Source organism: Chiloscyllium plagiosum, chromosome 7, assembly GCF_004010195.1.
Source record: "Chiloscyllium plagiosum isolate BGI_BamShark_2017 chromosome 7, ASM401019v2, whole genome shotgun sequence".
In the NCBI taxonomy this organism is placed as follows: Eukaryota; Metazoa; Chordata; class Chondrichthyes; order Orectolobiformes; family Hemiscylliidae; genus Chiloscyllium; species Chiloscyllium plagiosum.
In genome coordinates, this window is record NC_057716.1 from 39,561,378 (window position 1) to 39,581,763 (window position 20,386).

A 20,386-nucleotide genomic window follows, 5' to 3' on the forward strand; every position below is an offset into this window, starting at 1 on the left:
GTTGCATTAATGAAAAACAAGGGGGCTATAAATTTAATTTTCTTTTATTCAGTCATGCATTGGGGTATCACTGGCTAGGTCTGCATTGATTTCCTATCCCTAATTACCGAGAGGGCAATCAAGAGCTAACCACATTACTGTAGGTCTGGAGTCATATGTATGCTAGACTAGGTAATGAAGGTAGTTTCCTTCCCTCAAGGACATTATAGGACCAGATAGATTTTTCGGTCAATCGACAATGAATTCATGGTCATCATTCAAGTCAATTTCAGATTTTTTTTTTTTTAAATTGAATTCAAATTCCACCATGATGTGGCGGGATTCAAACCCGATGGCCCCAGGACATTATTGGGGTTTCTGGATTAACAATCCATCGATAATGTCACTCAGCCATCACCTCCCTTTTATCTAATTGTAAATTCAGGCTAAATACACAATGCAATACAATTTTCAGTTGCCAAACAGGCTGTGTGCGCTCCTATTTTTGATGGTTCTGTGTTTCTGCTAAAAAATGCATTTTAAAAATGTATTTCATTTGTACAGTGAGTCACTTTCAAAATGGATGTGATGTGAATTTGTAAACAGTTTAATTTCATTTAATAACTTTAAAATAATTCAATATATTCAGAAAACTAATAAATACCTCCTGTCAAGTATAAAGTGTCTGTTGCCTGTGCATCAGTTTTTTGGACAATTGGCTAATTTCATGAAAAAGGATAGCATAGAAAGACCAAAAGCTTCACCAGTATTAATAGTGCTTATTTCCCCAGAGTTAAATACTTTTGACAAACCTCTGTAAATGTCTATTATATGATTCTTACCTTAGCAAGAAGCTCAAACTCAGGAGCAAAGTTCTGGCAAGGGCCACACCATGGTGCATAGAAATCAATTACCCAATGGTCCTTTCCTTTTAATACTTGTCGTGTAAAATCTTCCGGTGTTAATTCTACAGAGGTTTGCGGAAGAAATCTGAGCAAACAAAAAGAAGTTAAAGATGTTGGTCAATTAAAATAATGCAAGAGTTAAACAAAGGAATGGCACTCAATTTCATGAGAAATCAGTGAGCCATTCCATTCAGGCCCTTGTGCTTGTTCTTCCATTTGATCAGATCACAGTAGATCTGTACTTTAATTCTGTTCTTCTACCTTTGATGGATACCCTTAACAACCTCATAACAAAAAAAAAATCAATTGATCCCAGTCTCCAATCTTAATTGACCCTCAACATTCATAGATTTTTGCAGTAAAGTTCTAGATTAATTACGCTTTGAGAGAATAAAATGCTTCCTTAGCTCACTCCAAAATGTTCAATTTCTCTCTGGAAAGAAGGAGGAAGAGAGGAGACCTGATCGAGGTATACACAACAACGAGTGGTATAGATAGAGTCAATAGCCAGAGACATTTGCCCAGGGCAGGATTGATTGGTACAAGGAGTCTTGGTTTGAAGATTTTAGGAGGAAGATATAAAGGAGACGTCAGAGGTAGGTTCTTTATGTAGAGAGTTGTGAATATATGGAATGCACTGCCAGCTGTGGCGGTGGAAGCAGAGTCATTGTGGACATTTAAGCGACTGCTGGGCATGCACATGAATAGCAGTGAGTTGAGGGGTGCATAGGTTAAGTTACTATATTTTATGTTAAGATTAAACCTCAGCACAACATCGTGGGCCAGAGGGCCTGTTCTGTGCTGTACTTTTTTATGTTCTTTGTCCTAAAGTTGTGCTTCTTCTACCAGAATCCCCAAAGGACACAGTTTCTCCACACCCTTCTCTCTCGAATATAAATCTTTTAAAAAATTTTGATTGGATCATCTCAACCTTTTCAAACTCCATATCTCAACCTTTTAAACTCAAGAAAATGCAAACTTTTCAAACAGTGAAATTCAAATTCAAATAACTGCAACTCTGGCTATGGCAAAGTTGTCAGCCATTCCCACCAGTAGAATAGCAAATCCTATTATAGCTCCAAACTGGTAACTCTGGATTAGCTGAAATTATGCACATGTCAAATGATTGTGCCAACCAGAGGTGCAACGAGGCCATGCTGATTGTGAAATCATGGGAAAACGTGGTGAAGGCTGCAAATTAGTCTCGCCCAAAAGGAGCATGCACCAAGAGACATGTTTAATGTGGGTGAAACTGGACTGTTTTACTGTCTTTTACCAGATTACTCTTCAATGTTTAAACATGTGTAATGGTGGAAACAGAAGCAAGGAATATCTCACTGGTACGGTCTGTGCCAGAGGCATCAAAAAGCAGCTGCTTGTGTAAAGAATCCAACCAGGGAAGGAGTGAAACTGGACCTGGTTTTGGGGAATGAGCCCAGCCAGATGAGTAAAGTTTCAGTGGGGGAGCATTTCGGGAGTAGTGACAGTAATTCCATAAGTTTTAAGATACTCAGGGATAGGGATAACAGCAGTCCCCAGGCAAAGGTGAACTACAACAATATTAGACAGGGATTGGAGAATTCTGAGAGGAGGCGCCTGTTTGAGGGTACATCCACATTGGATATATGGGTGTATTCCAAATGGCAATTGCAAGAGCGGCACATTCTTGCGAGAATGAAGGATAGGTACGGCAAGTTTTGTGCACCTTGGATGACCAAGGATGTTATGACCTTGGTCAAGAAGATAAAGGAAGTATATGTAAGATCTGAGAGGATGGGAACTGATGAAACTCTTGAAGTATACAAGGGAAGTAGAAAGGAACTTAAATAAGGAATTAAAAGGGGTCATGAAAAGTCATTAGCAAATAGAATTAAGGAGAATCCCAAGGTTTTTTATACATATATAAAAGGCAAGAGGGTAACCAGGAAAAGGGTTAGTCCACTTAAGGACAAAGGAGGGAACCTACATGTGGAGCCAGTAGAGGTGGATGAGATCCTAAATGAATAATTTGAGTTGGTATTCAACAAAGAGAAGGAATCGGAGGAGGATGATCTCAGGGAAGGCAGTGTCGAATTTCTAAGCCAAGTTGCTATTAAAAAGGAAGAGGTGTTGTGAGTCTTAAAAAGTATTAAAGGTAGATAAGTCCCCAGGTCCTGAAGGGATCTATCCCTGAATATTGAGGGAAGCAAGAGAACAAATGGCTGGTGCATTGACAGATATCTTTGTATCCTCTTTGGCCATATGTGAGGTCCCATAGGACTGGAGAATAGTCAATGTTGTCCTATTGTTTAAGAAGGGTAGCAGGGATAATCCAGGAAATTACAGGCCTGTGAGCATAGTGTCTGTGGTAGAAAAATTATTGGAAAAGATTCTCAGGGACAAGACCCATAAAGCAATTAGAAGCAAATGGACATATTTGCAATAAACAACATGGTTTGTGCTGAGGAGGAGGTCATGCAGCACTAAGTTGATTGAGTTTTTTTGTGGCGGTGACAAAGATGATAGATGTGGGAAAACCGGTTGAAGTTGTCTCCATGGATTTTAGTAAAGCCTTTGACAAAGTCCCTCATGACAGACTAGTACAAAAGGCGAAGTCACATAGTACTGGAGTGAGCTGGCAAGATGGATATTGAACTGGCTTAATCAAAGGAGACAGAGGATAGCAGTGGAAGGACACCTTTTAGAAAGGAGGATTCTGACTCATGAGTCTTATTAGTAAGTTTGTGGATGACACAAAGATTGGTGGATTGTGAGGATTGTCAGAGGATATAGATCAGTTGGAGGCATGGGTAGAAAAATGGAAGATGGAGCTCAATTCGGCCAAGTGTGATGTGATACATTTTGGAAGGTCAAGTACAGGTGGAAATTATACAGTGAATGGCAGAACCCTTCGGAGTATAGATATGTAGAGGGATCTGGGTATGCATGTCCACAGATCAGTGTAGGCTGCATCTCAGGTAGATAAGGTAGTAAAAAAGGCTTATGGCATGCTTGCCTTCATTGGAAAGAGCATTGAGTATAAGGGTAGACAGCCCTAGCTTATCTCTCCACGCTTCAAGCTCACTGCCTTTATTCCTGATGAAGGGCTTTTGCCCGAAACGTCAATTTCGCTGCTCGTTGGATGCTGCCTGAACTGCTGTGCTCTTCCAGCACCACTGATCCAGAAAGTTATGCTGCAGCTTTATAAAACGTTTTATATGTTACACTTGGAATATTGCGTACCGTTCTGGTCACCACACTACCAGAAGGATGTGGATGCTTTGGAGAGGTTGTCCAGGATGTTGCTAGTATGGGGATTTTAGGTATCAAGGTTGGATTGACTGGATTTGTTTTCACAGGAATGCAGGAGATTAAAGGGTGACCTGATAGAAGTTTATAAGATTTTGAACAGCATGGAGTGGAAGTATGAGGCTTTCCCCATCCCTCCCCAGAGTGGAGAGGTCAATTACTAGGAGAGATAGGTTGGCGGGGAGGAAATGCAGTTTAAAAGACTTGTGTGAGGAAAGGTTGTCAGTGGCAAGTGCCTGGAACGTGCTGCCACAGAACAGACACAATAGCAGCATTCAAGAAGCACCTGGAAAAATGAATAGGAAGGGAACAGAGGGATATGTATCCTGTACGAGAAGACAGCTTTAATATGGAAGGACAAAATATGTCATTGCAGGCTTGGAGGGCCGATTGGCCTGTTTCTATGCTGCATTGCTCTTTGTTCTGAATGGAAAGTCCAAGAAGCCACGCTGCTTTGTGAATTTCAAGCCACTAACCACACAGAATGAGGCTAAAAGCAGCTGGGTGACCTCTAGCATTTGAGGCCTTGATCTGGAAAGAGGACAAAACTTTCCTCTTCAACTGATGCTTAATCACTCGAATGATCCTAAAGAGTCCAGTGAATGACCACCCACTCACCTGCCTGTTTCCCTAGCTAAAGCCTCAAAGGCAAGAGAAATGCGCCATGTAGTGTGAAATAGTTAAGTGTTTGAATGCTTTAACTCTTTGCAAAGTTTACATTACAACTTCTCACATTCACCTAAAATATGGAAACTTACCCCAATGCCCATGACCTAAGTGACTCTGCATTTCTGGACCAACCAGAATACCTACTGTGGGAAGAAATAAGAAATTATTACAAATTGTAACTTCAACAAAAAAGATAGAAACAAAATAGTGTACATTCATATAATTTTATATTGCTTTTATTATTCAGATAACCGAAATTGTTTTGCTATTCAGTGCAGAAGACTTTGTCTGACATTGTTGCCCTTATTTTTAAAAAAAAACTTTGAACTTTGTCTTCCCAGATTTAGTCTTTGCCAGGATTACATGAGTTTTCCCAATAAGATCAACTCTTAGCTTTAGCAGAACCTACTCAGTTCCTAAGATTCTCTAAAGTTTGATCGAAAGAGATCTGCCCTAACAACTAAATCCCTCCATTTCTTATTGTGCGCGTCTTGGAGACCACATACCTATTTTAAATCTTCTCCCACCCTAAATCTCTCCTTGGACCTTTCTGAAACCTCCTCAGAGATCCTAAATTTTCTCCAGAATCAGACACTGGACATGTTCCTTTCTGACTATGACTTCTCAAAACATGGCTCCCTCTACCCCTAATGCCTGTTACTCTCTCAGCTCTCAATCAAACTCAGTTCTACTTTAGCAGAACTGAGTAGGTTCTGCTAAAGCTGAGAGTTGATCTTACTGGGAAAACTCATGATATGAGTAATCCTGGCAAAGACTAAATTTGGGAAGAGTAAGTTCAAAGTTTTTTCTTAAAGTAAGGGCAAGTAAGTTTGGAGTGTTCCTAAAGTTAGCTAACACTTGATAACCATTGGTATATCAGACCATACATCTGAAACAGATTGATTTAACAACAAATTTATAATATGACATTACAATGAATAGATTCCATCAAGAGTTATTTCAAGTGTACTTCCATTTGCAACTGAACTATATTTGTTGCCATATTATAAACAGTATTGTGTGCAATTTGGCGACTGTCCCTAAAACTGGGCAACATGGCATCCCTTTCCAAACTCTACATGCTCTAACCTAGTGTCCCTTTTTATGTCTCAATTCCTATCCCCAATTGTGCAGATCATGTTCTTCAGTACTCATTGTTGCTTGCTTAGTAGTGTTCACCACCATTATCTGGTCATCAATCTAAATGCTCATTCTGCATCCCTTGGGATACCTTCTCTATCCCCATTGTTCCACATAGGCTAATTCCCTAAATTTCTTCCCAAATTCACCCACCATAATTCTTTAAGGACCCACCTAATCTTCCATCTTTTCAATTTTGTGCTCTATATAATGATTCACCAGTCATAATCCCTTATAAAATGTCTGACAACATACAAATACGTCTTTCTCCACATAAAATCTCATTTTAGTGGAACACGTTGATATCCTGGCTTTGCGCTGAAACTGGCTAAGCACTTCAGATTTCTTTTAACCTAACTTAAGCTTGATGCCTGACTTTGTGTCACACCACATTCCCCAAATAAACTGTCGTAGTCTCACAGTGGCTTTCTTCCCTCATTCTCTAAACTTATTTTCTTAATTTTATACATTTTGTTCCACTAGCCATTCTATTTATCCTTCACAGTTCAATTGTCTCTTTTGGGCCTTCCAGAGATTTCCAGCTACCACTCTCAGCAACATTTCCTCGAACGTCGAGGATCTCGGAGGAGGTTTCAAAAAAGGCCCAAGGAGAGATCTGGGGTGAGAGGAGATTTCCTTTCTGTTCAGTGCTTTGCACTGAATTACTCAAACACCCTTTTTTTTTCATTTGCTAACTTTTCTGATTTGTACACCTCTCAATTTCACCAACCTCTAACAGTCATTCACATTCCCAGATGACCCTTTCAAAACAATAGACATAGTCATAAATGGTGTCTGTTGCTGACTAGATACTTTACAAGCACATCTCAATCTCAATCCTCTGACATGTTCTTGATCTGATTTCCTTAGCCTCTAATTCACCAGCAGCACTGAATTCACACCTCAACTGTCTTGCCACCACTACCACAGTCATAGATTCTTTTACTTATGTTTTATTCAGTTTTGCTGAGCCACTATTCACCTCATATACACCTAACTGCAAACCACTACATAGTGTGCAAAAGATCCTGTTGCTTTTTAATGTTCATTTGATTATGATAGTTGTTGCTGTACCTCTCCAAGTTTTTAAGTCCATTTTTGATCAAAGCCATTTAATTCTCCAAAATTCTCATAGAAAGCACAAATCATTACATTTTTTTTTCTCAGTTTCCAAATACAACTCAGAGTCATAGAGATGTACAGCACGGAAACAGACCCTTCGGTCCAACCCGTCCATGCTGACCAGACATCCCAACTCAATCTAGTTCCACCTGCCAGCACCTGGCCCATATCCCTCCAAACCCTTCCTATTCATATACCCATCCAAAAGCCTTTTAAAAGTTGCAACTGTACCAGCCTCCACCATTTCCTCTGGCAGCTCATTCCATACACGTACCACCCTCTGCGTGAAAACGTTGCCCCTTAGGTCTCTTTTATATCTTTCCCCTCTCACCCTAAACCTATGCCCTCTAGTTCTGGACCCCCCGACCCCAGGGGAAAGACTTTGTCTATTTATTCTATCCATGCACCTCATCATTTTGTAAACCTCTATGAGGTCACCCCTCAGCCTCCGATACTCGAGGGAAAACAGCCCCAGCCTGTTCAGCTCAAATCCTCCAACCTTGGCAACATCCTTGTAAATCTTGTCTGAACCCTTTCAAGTTTCACAACATCTTTCCGATAGGAAGGAGACCAGAATTGCATGCAATATTCCAACAGTGGCCTAACCAATGTCCTGTACAGCCGCAACATGACCTCCCAACTCCTATACTCAATACTCTGACCAATAAAGGAAAGCATACCAAATGCCTTCTTCACTATCCTATCTATCTGCGATTCCACTTTCAAGGAGCTATGAACCTGCACTCTAAGGTCTCTTTGTTCAGCAACATTCTCTAGGACCTTACCATTAAGTGCATAAGTCCTGCTAAGATTTGTTTTCCCAAAATGCAGCACCTCACATTTATCTGAATTAACCTCCATCTGCCACTTCTCAGCCCATTGGCCCATCTGATCAAGATCCTGTTGTAATCGGAGGTAACCTTCTTCGCTGTCCACTATACCTCCAATTTTGGTGTCATCTGCAAATTTACTAACTGTACCTCTTATGCTCGCACCCGAATCATTTATGAAAGTGGCAAAAAGTAGAGGACCCAGCACTAATACTTATAGCACTTCACTGGTCACAGGTCTCCAGTCTGAAAAACAACCCTCCACCACCACCCTCTGTCTTCTACCTTTGAGCCAGTTCTGTATCCAAATGGCTAGTTCTCCCTTTATTCCGTGACATCTAACCTTGCCAACCAGTGTCCTATGGGAAACCTTGTCGAATGCCTTACTGAAGTCCATATAGGTCACATCTACCGCTCTGCCCTCATCAATTCTCTTTGTTACTTCTTCAAAAAACTCAATCAAGTTTGTGAGACATGATTTCCCATGCACAAAGCCATGTTGATTATCCCTAATCAGTCCTTGCCTTTCCAAATACATGTACATCCTGTCCCTCAGGATTCCCTCCAACAACTTGCCCACCACAGACGTCAGGCTCACCGGTCTATAGTTCCCTGGCTTGTCCTTACCGCCCTTCTTAAACAGTGGCACCACGTTAGCCAACCTCTAGTCTTCCAGCACCTCACCTGTGACTATTGATGATACAAATATCTCAGCAAGATGCCCAGCAATCACTTGTCTAGCTTCCCACAGAGTTCTCGGGTACACCTGATCAGATCCTGGGGATTTATTGAACTTTATGCCTTTCAAGACATCCAGCACTTCCTCCTCTGTAATATGGACATTTTGCAAGGTGTCACCATCTATTTCGCTACTTTCTATATCTTCCATAACCTTTCCACAGTAAATACTGATGCAAAATACTTGTTTAGTATCTCCAACATTTTCTGCGGCTCCACACAAAGGCCGTTTTGCTGATCTTTGAAGGGCCCTATTCTCTCCCTAGTTATCCTTTTGTCCTTAATGTATTTGTAAAAACCCTTTGGATTCTCCTTAACTCTATTTGCCAAAGCTCTTTCATGTCCCCTTTTTTTCATCTCCTGATTTCCCTAAGTCTACTCAAAACACAGGAAACTCTCGAACATTTCTGACTGCATCATGGTTGCTGTTTTTTGTGACTCCCCTCAATTCACAAGACCTTAAAAGCCTCTCAGCTCTCCATCTAACTGTGCCATCCCTCACCCGCTATGTGCAGTTTCTCCCCCTCAGCTCATGTATTCCAAAGCAGAGCTAACACTTACTCCCATGATCTCCTCCCAAATCCTGACTACCCAATTTCATCTCATCCTTTCTGATATCCACTCCTCTATTGGCCAAGCACCATCAAGCCAGTGGCATTGCTCTCACTCCTTAAGAAGCCCATTCTAAAATGGTCTTTAACTCCTGTTTGAGTTCAAATCTTTATTATTCTCTCCACGCCTCTGAAACCATCATCCTTACAATTGTACTATCCGCTCTGATTCTCTTTATACAAGTCTCACTAATCTGATGGCTACCCAGCTGCAATATACAGATCACACAGTACTTTGGTTTTAATTTTAAATGTACATAACAGGGGGGAAATTTTCTCAGGAAAGGGAAAATGAGCATAGGTGCTGTCTCTTGCTCAATAGCTTGGAAACATGAGGTCATCTTTCTTATGCAAGCCAAACTTAAAAGAAAGAGGTAGAAGTGAAGAAATAGTTTTTGAAGAAATAGTTTTAAAAGAACGAACAAAAGCAGAAGTTTAGATTAGATTACTTAGTGTGGAAACAGGCCCTTCGGCCCAACAAGTCCACACCGACCCTCCGAACAGCAACCCACCCAGACCCATTCCCCTATATTGACCCCTTCACCTGATACTATGGGTAATTTAGCATGGCCAATTCACCTAACCTGCACATCTTTGGACTGTGGGAGGAAACCAGAGCACCCGGAGGAAACCCACGCAGACACGGGGAGAACATGCAAACTCCACACAGTCAGTTGCCGGAGGCGGGAATTGAACCCGGGTCTCTAGCACAGTGAGGCAGCAGTGCTAACCACTGTGCCACCGTGCTGAAAAAGCTCAGCAGGTCTGGCAGCATCTGTGAAGAGAAATCAAAGTTAATGTTTTGGGTTCGGTTTTCCCTGGAAAAGTTTCGGGCTCACATGACTGAAAGCAAGGTAGTTAGTGGAGGGACAGAGGGAATGGGAGAAGGAAGTCATAATTGGAGAGTTCTCAGGGAATTATGGGTCTACAATTGGTGACAGAAAACAGGAGCATGCAAGGCCATAGATAGATTTGCAAAGAAGGATGAGAATATTACAAAGAATTTTAATTAATTAATTGTAAGTAGACGATGCATGTCAATTAGCTTGGGTTTGACAAAATATCTTCGAGGAGAAAGTGAGGTCTGCAGACGCTGGAGATCAAAGCTGAAACTTTATTGCTGGAACAGCACAGCAGGTCAGGCAGCATCTAGGGAACAGAAGATTCGACGTTTCGGGCACATGCCCTTCTTCAGGAAGAAGGGCATGTGCCCGAAACGTCGAATCTTCTGTTCCTAAGATGCTGCCTGACCTGCTGTGCTGTTCCAGCAATAAAGTTTCAGCTTTGACAAAATATCTACCTTATAATTAAGGATACAGAGTTTTGCTTGTACTTACTTTTATCCAGGGATGAAGATAGAAAGCAGGACAAGAAAATAAATAGTGTTATAATTATAAGGGAAGGTGCAACCATTTTACACTCTTGAGAGAACGGGTAGCAGTTTCTGAGTTTACTGTTTGTAGACAGTCTCCCAAAGTCACAGAGGTGTGGAAGATACTGGGTTGGAAACAGAAATAAATGAAAACTTTACAGTGTAACTAAGATGAAATTAAGGTGTAGAAAAAATAGCAAATCAACATTTCTACCCAAATGCAAGATCAACTGGACACTCATTGCCATGGAGGAAGGCAAAGGAGGCCATGTTTGTGTTCAGATTATAAGTTTCCTGACAAACTAATGAAAATCATAGTCAGGCACTAGTTCTGTGGTTAGCAGAGAGAATGGAGCTTTTTGAGCTACTACACTGGTTCAGAAGCGAGATAGTCTCTAGCTGAGGATACATATTCTGCTATTACCAAAGGTTTCCGAGAGATTCATCTTGATAACAGCACGGGGGGGGGGGGGCATCAGATTGATGATACAGTTGGTTCTGATATAACACGATTGTTCTGTTCTCATTATCAGAAAATTGTGTACCATTTAAACTAATGGGGCTGGAATCACACTGTAGCCAATACAGGGCAAGGAAAGTTCACGTTCAACAAATAACGGTTTAAATTCTTCAATTGTGTTAAAGTCAATTTGCATTGAAGCAACACATGTTTTAGCAGAACCGACTGTACTGCTAGTGGAGGATTTAAGGAGCTCACGAAAAAGCAGAACATGTTTGGAAATAGTCACTTGAAGTACTCAGTCAAATGAGAAATCGGGATCCATTATATACTGGCAACAACTGCAAACTTTGTTGTAAGAACTGCAACTCCACAGAGAATGCAATGTATGATAAAAATAAAAAAGGGAATGTTCATCTTTGGGGTTTAAAGTTGTTGAAAAAACAAAAATAATACTTAATCAATAGAGCATTTAGCCCTTTGTTGCATTGAACATTTTAAACGTGACATCATACTTTCAGCTATCAAATGGAAATTTGAATATCTTCTTAAAAGTCAAGGTCTCTATGTGAATCTAAACAATTTAAATGATCAGTTCTGAAGACAGAAAAACTATGTACAATGGTTTCAGCAGGATGCTGCGTATGATAGGAGATTGTGATGAATAATGCCATGAAAGTGGTAGCAAGCAGATTCATGATGCACAGGAATTGGAATCAGAAATTCTGCTCAGAGTCAAAAAGAAAGAAGTTGTGATTCGTCCAAGGTTGAATTTTTGAGGACCAGTCTGACAGCAGAGAGGCAATGAAAGAGTTCAGAAAGGTGGTGGTAAGCACCATGACTGTAGAACACAGAACATAGAACAATACAGCGCAGAACATGCCCTTCAGCCCTCAATGTTGTGCCAATCTGTGAACTAACCTAAGCCCACTCCTCTACACTATCCCATCATCATCCATGTGCTTATCCAAGGATTGTTTAAATCTCCCTAATGTAGCTGAGTTAACTACATTGGCAGGCAGGGCAATGCCCTCACATTTAAGATGTCAGAGTGGTATCAGCCCTCAATTTGGACCTGTGCCCCCTCGTACAAGCTGATGTTATCATCCTAGGAAAAAGACTCTCACTGTCTACCCTATCTAATGCTCTGATCATCTTGTATGTCTCTATCAAATCCCCTCTTTGCCGCCTTCTCTCCAGTGTGCACAGACTCCTGTCTCAGCCTTTCCTCATAAGACCCTCCCTTCAGGCCAGGCAACATCCTGGTAAATCTCCTCTGCACCTTTTCCAATGCTTCCACATCCTTCCTGTAATGGGGGCGACTAGAACTGTACACAATATTCCACGTGCGGCCGCATTAGCATTTTGTATAGTTGCAGCATAACATTATGGCTCCGGATCTCAATCCCTCTACCAATAAAACCTAACACACCGTGTGCCTTCTTAACAGCACTATCAACCTAGGTGGCAACTTTCAGGGATCTATGTACATGGAGTCCAAGATCCCTCTGTACATCCACCAAGAATCTTTCCATTGACCCAGTATTCTGCCTTCCTGTTATTCTTCCCAAAGTGAATCAGCTCATTTATTGCATTGAACTCCATTTGCCACCTCTCAGCCCAATTCTGCAGTTTATCCAAGTCCCCCTGCAACACCCTTCCACACTGTCACTACTCCACCGACTTTAGTGTCATTTGCAAACTTACTAACTCATCTACCTATGCCTGCGTCTAATTCATTTATAAAAATGACAAACAGCAGTTGTCCCAAAACAGATCCTTGTGGCACATCACGAGTAACTGGACTCCAAGCTGAATATTTCCCATCAAGCCAGTTCCTAATCCAAACTGCTAAATCACCCTCAATCCCATGCATCTGCATTCTCTCCAACAACCTACCACGTGGAACCTTATCAAAGGCTTTACTGAAGTCCATGCGCACCATGTCAACTGCCCAACCCTCATCCACATGCTTGGTAAATTTCTCGAAAAACTCTGAGGTTTGTGAGACATGACCTGCCCTTGACGAAACCAGGTTGACTATCTGCAATCAAATTGTTGCTTGCTAGATAATTATAAATCCTCTCACTTATAATCCTTTCCAAAACTTTACCTACAACAGACATAAGGCTCACTGGTCTATAATTACCTGGGTCATCTCTACTGCCCTTCTTGAACAATACACAACATTTGCAATCCTCCAGTCCTCTGGTTCTAAAACTGTAGACAATGTGAACTCAAAGATCAAAGCCAAAGATTCCAATACCTCCTCCCTAGCTTCCCAAAGATCCCTCGCATAAATCCCAGCCGGCCCAGGGGATTTGTCTACTTTCACTCCTTCTAGAATTGATAACACCTCTTCCTTACTAACCTTGATCCTTTCTAGTCTAATATCTCATATCTCATTCTTCTCCTCTACAATATTCTCCTTTGCCTGAGTGAAAACCAATGAAAAACATTCGTTTAGCACCTCTCCAATTCTCCACAGGGTCCATACACAACTTCCCACCAGATTTGACTGGTCCCATTCCTATCCTAGTCATCCTTTTATTCCTCACATACCTATAGAAAGCTTTAGGGTTCTCCCTTATTCTACATGCTAAAGACTGCTCATGACGCCTCCTTGCTCTTAATCCTTCCTAGCTACTCTGCAACTCTCCATCGCCTCATCTGAACCATCTCATCTCATCATCACATACGCCGCCTTCTTCTACTTAACAAGAGATGCAATTTCTGCTGTAAACTGCGGTTCCCTTACCTTATCACGTTCTCCCTGCCTGACAGGGACAAGCAATCAAGGACACGCAATATCTGTTTCTTAAACCAGCTCCACATTTCTAGATTCCTTACAGTGTGGAAACAGGCCCTTTGGCCCAACCAGTAGACACCGACCCTCCGAAGAGTAACCCACCCAGACCCAATTCCCTCTGGCTAATGTACCTAACACTATGGGCAATTTCCCATGGCCTGCACATCTTTGGACAGTGAGAAGAAACCGGAGTACCCAGAGGAAACCCATGCAGACACATGGGAATGCGCAAATTCCACACAGACAGTCGCCAGAGGCTGGAATCGAACCTGGGACCCTGACGCTGTGAGGCAGTAGTGCTAACCATTGAGCCACCGTGCCACCCTTTCAATTTTTCCCATCCCTTGCATTTTGCTACCCCATTTTATGCATCCTAAGTCTTGCCTAATCACATTATAATTGCCCTTGCCTCATTGATAACTCTTGCTCTGTGGCATGTACCTATCCCTTTCCATTGCTAAACTAAAAAGTAATTGAATTATAGTCACTCTCCCCAAAGTGCTCACCTACCACTAAATCAAACACCTGGCCTGGTTCATTACCAAGCACCAGATCCAGTGTGGCCTCACCTCGTCGGCTTTTCAACATACTGCGTCAGGAAATCCTCCTGGACACACTGTACAAAAACTGATCTATCCGAAGTACTAGTGTTATAGCATTTCCAGTCAATGTTGGGGAAAGTCCCCCATAATGACCATCCTGTTCCTTTCACTCCTACCCACATCCCTAGATTTCTGCAGGGGCCTATAAAAAACTCCCAGCAGTGTGACCTCTCCTCGCCAGTTTCTAACCTCAGCCCATACCACCTCAGTAGACAAGTCCTCGTCAAAAGTTCTTTCAGCCACAGTTATACCTGTCCTTGACTAACAAGGCCACACCTCCCCCTCTTTGACCACCTTTCCTGTTCTTAATGAAAGATCAAAACCCTGGAACCTGCAACATCCATTCCTGACCCTGCTCTATCCATGTCGGATATTTCTGGCATTGAAGTAGACACACTTCAAACCAGCCTGTTGTCTGCCAGCCCATTCCTGTGACTGAAATCCAGTCCATGCCCTCCCTACTCTCATCCTCCTGTGCACTGGAACGACACCTCAGGTTCCCAACCTCCTGCTGAGCTAGTTTAAACCCAAATGAATAGCACTAGCAAATTTCCCACCCAGGATATTAGTACCCTTTTGGTTCAAGTGAAGACCATCCTGTTTGTAGAGGTCTCACCTTCCCCAGAATGAGCTCCAATTATCCATGTACCTGAAACCCTCCCTCCTGCACCATCCCTGCAGCCACATGTTCGCTGGTACCTCTCCCTATTCCTTACCTCGCTATCACGTGGCACGGGTAACAAACCAGAGATAACAACTCTGTTTGTTCTAGCTCTCAACGTCCACTCTAGCTCCCTGAAATCCTGCCTTACATCCCTATCCCTTTTTCTACCTATGTCATTAGTACCTACGTGGACCACAACTTGGGGCTGGTCACCGTCTCCCTTCAGGATTCCAAAGACACGATCAGAGACAACACGGACCCTGGCACCTGGGAGGCAACACACCAACTGTGAGTCTTGTTCGTTCCCAACAAACCTTCTATCTGACCCTCTAACTACTGAGTCCCCAATGACTAACACTCTCCTCCTTTCCCTCCTTCCCTTCTGTGCAACAGGGACAGAGTCTGTGCCAGAGCAAGTTAGTTCCATGCCTTGAAGCGTGACCTAGCATCGATTTTGTTGGATTCCACTGGTGATGGAGAACAGAACTCACTGCAGGAAATAGTCTGGATGCAATTGGACAGGCAGAGGTGAAACAAAGCAAAAGATAGTCCACTCATCTAGGCAGTGGAGAAGGGTTGGAAGAGAATAATGTGGTAAACCATGTCAAAAGTTGCAGAGGGGTCAAGAAAAATGATGTAATTAGTACACTGCTGTCATACAGGATGTAGTTTTTGATTTTGATTAGCAGTCTGAAATTGCCTCTGATAGCTGTACTCAGATAAGCAATACCTTTCTCTGGCTAGAAAGTTCAGAAAATCAAAGTTTTGTACTTTAGCTTGTTTCAGCACTTGCTATCAGCTGGTCTGTCAACCATCTCAAGCTAAGCCTAATATGGTGTCTTGTCCAAAGGAGGGTTCAGCTTCCTTCCCCAAACTTGCTACATTATTGAATCGCTTTTTAAAAAATGTACATGTAACTTTAAAAGTATTCCCTGACCCTTGTTCAAATTCTTTAATTTATGGACAGAAACCTAATTTATACCTTAATTATGCCAGGGCTTGATTTTCCCAATATTTCTCTTGTTAGTCTTCCATGGGAACCCCCTAATATTTTCAATTTATCTCAAGTGCTTTTCTCTTCATTTTCATGGAGTTGTTTACTCCCATCATTTTACATTCTTTAAGCTTCAATGGTTCCAATCTACTGGAAAGCTCAATGCAATTCTGACTGGCTAATTTCTCCCCTAATACCTAGTAGGACAAGTTTTGAAAAATGTTTATAGGCCACAATAGTAGTTTCTCCGCTTTAATTCCAGAAGAACAAGAAAGTGTTGTAACAATGCACCATCTCTATTACAGTCGATTCTGACATAACAAAATAGTTCCATTCCCGCACGTTCTCTTAAGAAAATTGCATAATAGCACAGCCATTTAAACTAGTGGGACTAGAATCACGTTATAGTCAATACAGGTAAGGAAAGTTTGCATTCTACAAATGATAGTCTAGATTCTTCAATCCCAATTCATGCTGAAGAAAGGTCTGTTACAGCAGAACCGACTGTACTAACAGCAACAAATTTTGTGGCTCCTGCATGTGAATATGAACTTTATGCTGAATTATGGTAATTACGAATTGTGGATTTGCACCCACCAAAGTATAAATTCAGATAATCTGAATCTAATGCATAAAGACCTTACAACTATGACCACATGTTTACTCCTTTGGTCCAAATCGGATTTAATTAAATTGTCCAGAAGTGAAAGGCAATGTGATAAACTACTTTACTCATTATGTGATCATTATTTACCCAGGGTAGCAGAGTCCAAAACTGGAGTGCATAGGTTGATAAGTAGATGAGTAAAAGATATATTAACACATGGATCAAATTTGAGAGTCAAAAATTAGGGAAAACCCGAAATAAGGAAGGATTACAGATTTCAATTCTTATGTAAACCATTACTTAAAAACGAGTACCTCTGTAAAAAGGAAATTAACTGTGAATGATGAGTAGTTTTTAAAAATACATGATTATAGGAATTTTTATTATACATACTAGTAATTGTACATGTTTTTAGCATTCAGTGGATACAGTCGGATCTCTGGATAGGCCTGCACATCTTCCTTCTGACACGTAGAATAGTACTTCTGACAGTCCATGCTGCCTACGTTGACTGTTCCATTCAGCCTCTACAAAGAGAATCTGCATTAGTATTTGAGAAGTTTGGGAAAACTTCAACTCCAGCAAAATCACCTTCACGTGTGAACTCTGGATGGTCAAATTTATCAAAAATATCAAGTATTTACCAAAAATCACTATTAACAATTAGAATTGATTTTTTCTATGTCCCCCACAAGATTTTTTTCACTGAAACTCATCCAGCATCTACTGTGGACAGACAGTAGGAGCCATTTCTTTGAAATTGACATAAAAAGCAATAAATTTCTGAAAGCCTAGCAGATTTCTCATTGGTGGGGTGGCACTAATCTCAGGCTAACAGAAATGGATGCAAATCCCACAATTTCAGCTGGTGGAATTTAAATTTAATTAACAAATCTTGTTGGCTCAGGCCATCTTAAATCATGATTTTTGTAAAAGAAAAATATTTGGGTTACTAATCTCCCATCCCTACCTTGTCAGGCCTACATGTGACTGCACAGCAATGTGATTCCCTCTTAACTGCGTTGGAAATAGCCCAGCATGCCAATCAGTTCAAAAGGTGGTTTGAGACAGGCAACTGTTGGCCTTGCTAGTGGCACCTATGCCCATGAAAGAATAAAAATTTAACACAGTTCATGATGAAAAATTCTAATTCAAAGAATCCTTTCAAAAGTACTTAAAATACCATCAGGTGTAAGAAGAATCACTTTTTAGTTACCACATGAAAAACAGATAATAACCCTTTCAAAAAGAACTGTCATAGAGTCATAGTATTATACATGGAAACAGACACTTCCATTTCAACTTGGCTGCGCCAACCAGATATCCTAAAATACCCAGTCCCATTTGCCAGCATTTGGCTCATATTCCTCTAAACGCTTCCTATTCATATACCCATCCAGATACCTTTTAAATGCTGTAACTGTACTAGCCGTTCCATATATGCACCACCCTCTGCATGAAAAACTTGCTCCTCAGGTCTCTTATAAATCTTTCCCCTCTCACTGTAAACCGATGCCCACTAGTTTTGGACTCCACTATCCTGAGGAAAAGACTCACCTCGTCTATGCCCCTCATGATTTTATACGCCTCTACAAGGTCACCCCTCTATCTCCAGTGCTCCAGGGAAAATAGCCACAGCTTATTCAGCCTCTTCCTGCACCTCAAACCTTCCAATCCTGGAAACATCCTTGTAAATCTTTTCTGAACCCTTTCAAGTTTCACAACATCTTTCTGTTAGCAGGGAAACAAGAATTGGCAATATTCTAAAAGTGACCTCAACAATGTCCTAAACAGCTGCAACATGACATCCCAAATCCTCAATGCATGATCAATAAAGCCAAACATGCCAGACACCTTTTTCACCATCCTATTTACCTGTGACTCCACTTTCAAGGAAATATGCACCTTCATCCTAAGTCCCATTGTTCGCCAACATTCACCAGGGCCCTACCATTAACTGTATAAGTCCTGCCCTAGTTTGCCTTACCAAAATGCAACACTTCACATTTATCTAATGTTATAGAGTTAAGGAGAATCCAAAGAGATTCTAGAAACACATTTAGGGCAAAGGAGTAACTAGAGAGAGAAAAAAGCGCCTCTTAAAGATTAACGGTACGGTCTGTGTATGGAACCATAGGAGATGGGTGAGACACTAAACAAATATGTCACACCAGTATTTACTGTAACGAAGGACATGGAAGCTAGGGAACTTGGGAAATCAATAGTGATGTCTTGAAAAGCTTCCAAATTATAGAAGAAGTGGTGCTAGAGATCTTAAAACATATAAAAGATAGATAAATCCCTGGAACTAGATCAAGTGTTTCTCAGAACTTTGTAGGAATCTAGGGAAAAGATTGCTTGGCGTCCTTGTTGAGATATTTGTGTCATTGATAGCCAGAGCTGAGGTCGCAGATTACTGCAGGGTGGCTAGCGTGGTGCCATTATTTAAAGAAAGATGATAAGGAAAAGCCAGAGAACTATAGACTGATGAACCTGTCAAAATTTCTACATGCCCTCTATTGAGTTAAATGTTTATGTAGCTCTTGGAACTTGGCTACACATTTATAAAAACCCTAGCTACCAGAACAAATCCTTCCAAACTAACACAATGGAGGCTACCAAAACTGCAAATGTAGTCAGCTATGTTTCTCATTCCAACCTACACCAGATTGTCTTTCAGTCATGTAATTTGGAAGCAGTTGTCTTTTTATCTCTAAATGAAAGCAGACATATTCCCACAACTTAAAAAAATAATTTTTGGAACATTGATAAACATAATGCTCAACTTATGTTCATCAGAAAAAGATGATAATCCATAATTACACTAAAAAAAATCAAATTAACACTAACAGCACATAAGCATTGAAAATGAAATAACATTTTATTTTCATATTTCACCGTACCGTTAATATATGTTAATGAAAGAATTCTAGGAGAAGGTGATTGGTTTTGTTTTGGTTGTCCACTTGGGACCCCCAGGATTCAAGCCAAGATGCTGTGAACCACATACAGTAATAGAAAGGGCCTTAACTCCACCCATATTGAACTGCCCACACCAAAAGGCAAGAATGGGAATGCTCACACCCATACCTTAAACTGGAAATTCGGCAGGAGGAGGAATGGGTGCTGGTCTCTCGAAATCAGGTCTTGTTCTCCATTTTTAAAAGGGCCTCTGAGTTGACCTGAACTGGCTGTAGTCTTTTTTGACTAAAGGAGTAGTCAATGTGGTCCAGATAAACATGTCCAGGTTAAATTTAGATTTCATCATGAAACTACATTCTACCACTCCCATTGGTTGTCAATACAATTCCAATATAAGCATGCAATAATGTTTAAATCAGTTTTCAATTGAGTAAATAATTTTCTAATATGTTTCAATTCAGTTTATAATATTTATTAGGTAGTAAACAAATGCAAGTAATAATCATTTTGTTGTTTTCTAATGAAATCACCAGACTGAAAAATGTTAACTCTGCCTTTCTTCCCACAAATGCTGCCAGACCTACTTTGTTTCATCAGCAATTTTTGTTTTTGTTTGAAGTGAAAACTTTCACCAGTATTCCTCAGTTGAACCAAAAATCAGATCATAGCATTAT

The 20,386-nt window shown here is 41.0% G+C and overlaps 1 protein-coding gene across 3 annotated transcripts in view; it reads right to left on the bottom strand.

The window, feature by feature from the left end:
- dnajc10 (DnaJ (Hsp40) homolog, subfamily C, member 10) overlaps positions 1 to 20,386 on the bottom strand; it is a 72,976-nt gene that overhangs the window by 8,613 nt on the left and 43,977 nt on the right. For all 3 annotated transcript variants that reach the window (XM_043693459.1, XM_043693461.1, XM_043693460.1), the window contains exons 19-21: positions 17,184 to 17,317; positions 4,931 to 4,984; positions 822 to 969 (exon numbers count right to left, since the gene is read on the bottom strand). In XM_043693459.1, the coding sequence (XP_043549394.1) occupies positions 822 to 969; positions 4,931 to 4,984; positions 17,184 to 17,317 (336 nt within the window). The remainder of the gene's footprint in view (positions 1 to 821; positions 970 to 4,930; positions 4,985 to 17,183; positions 17,318 to 20,386) is intronic.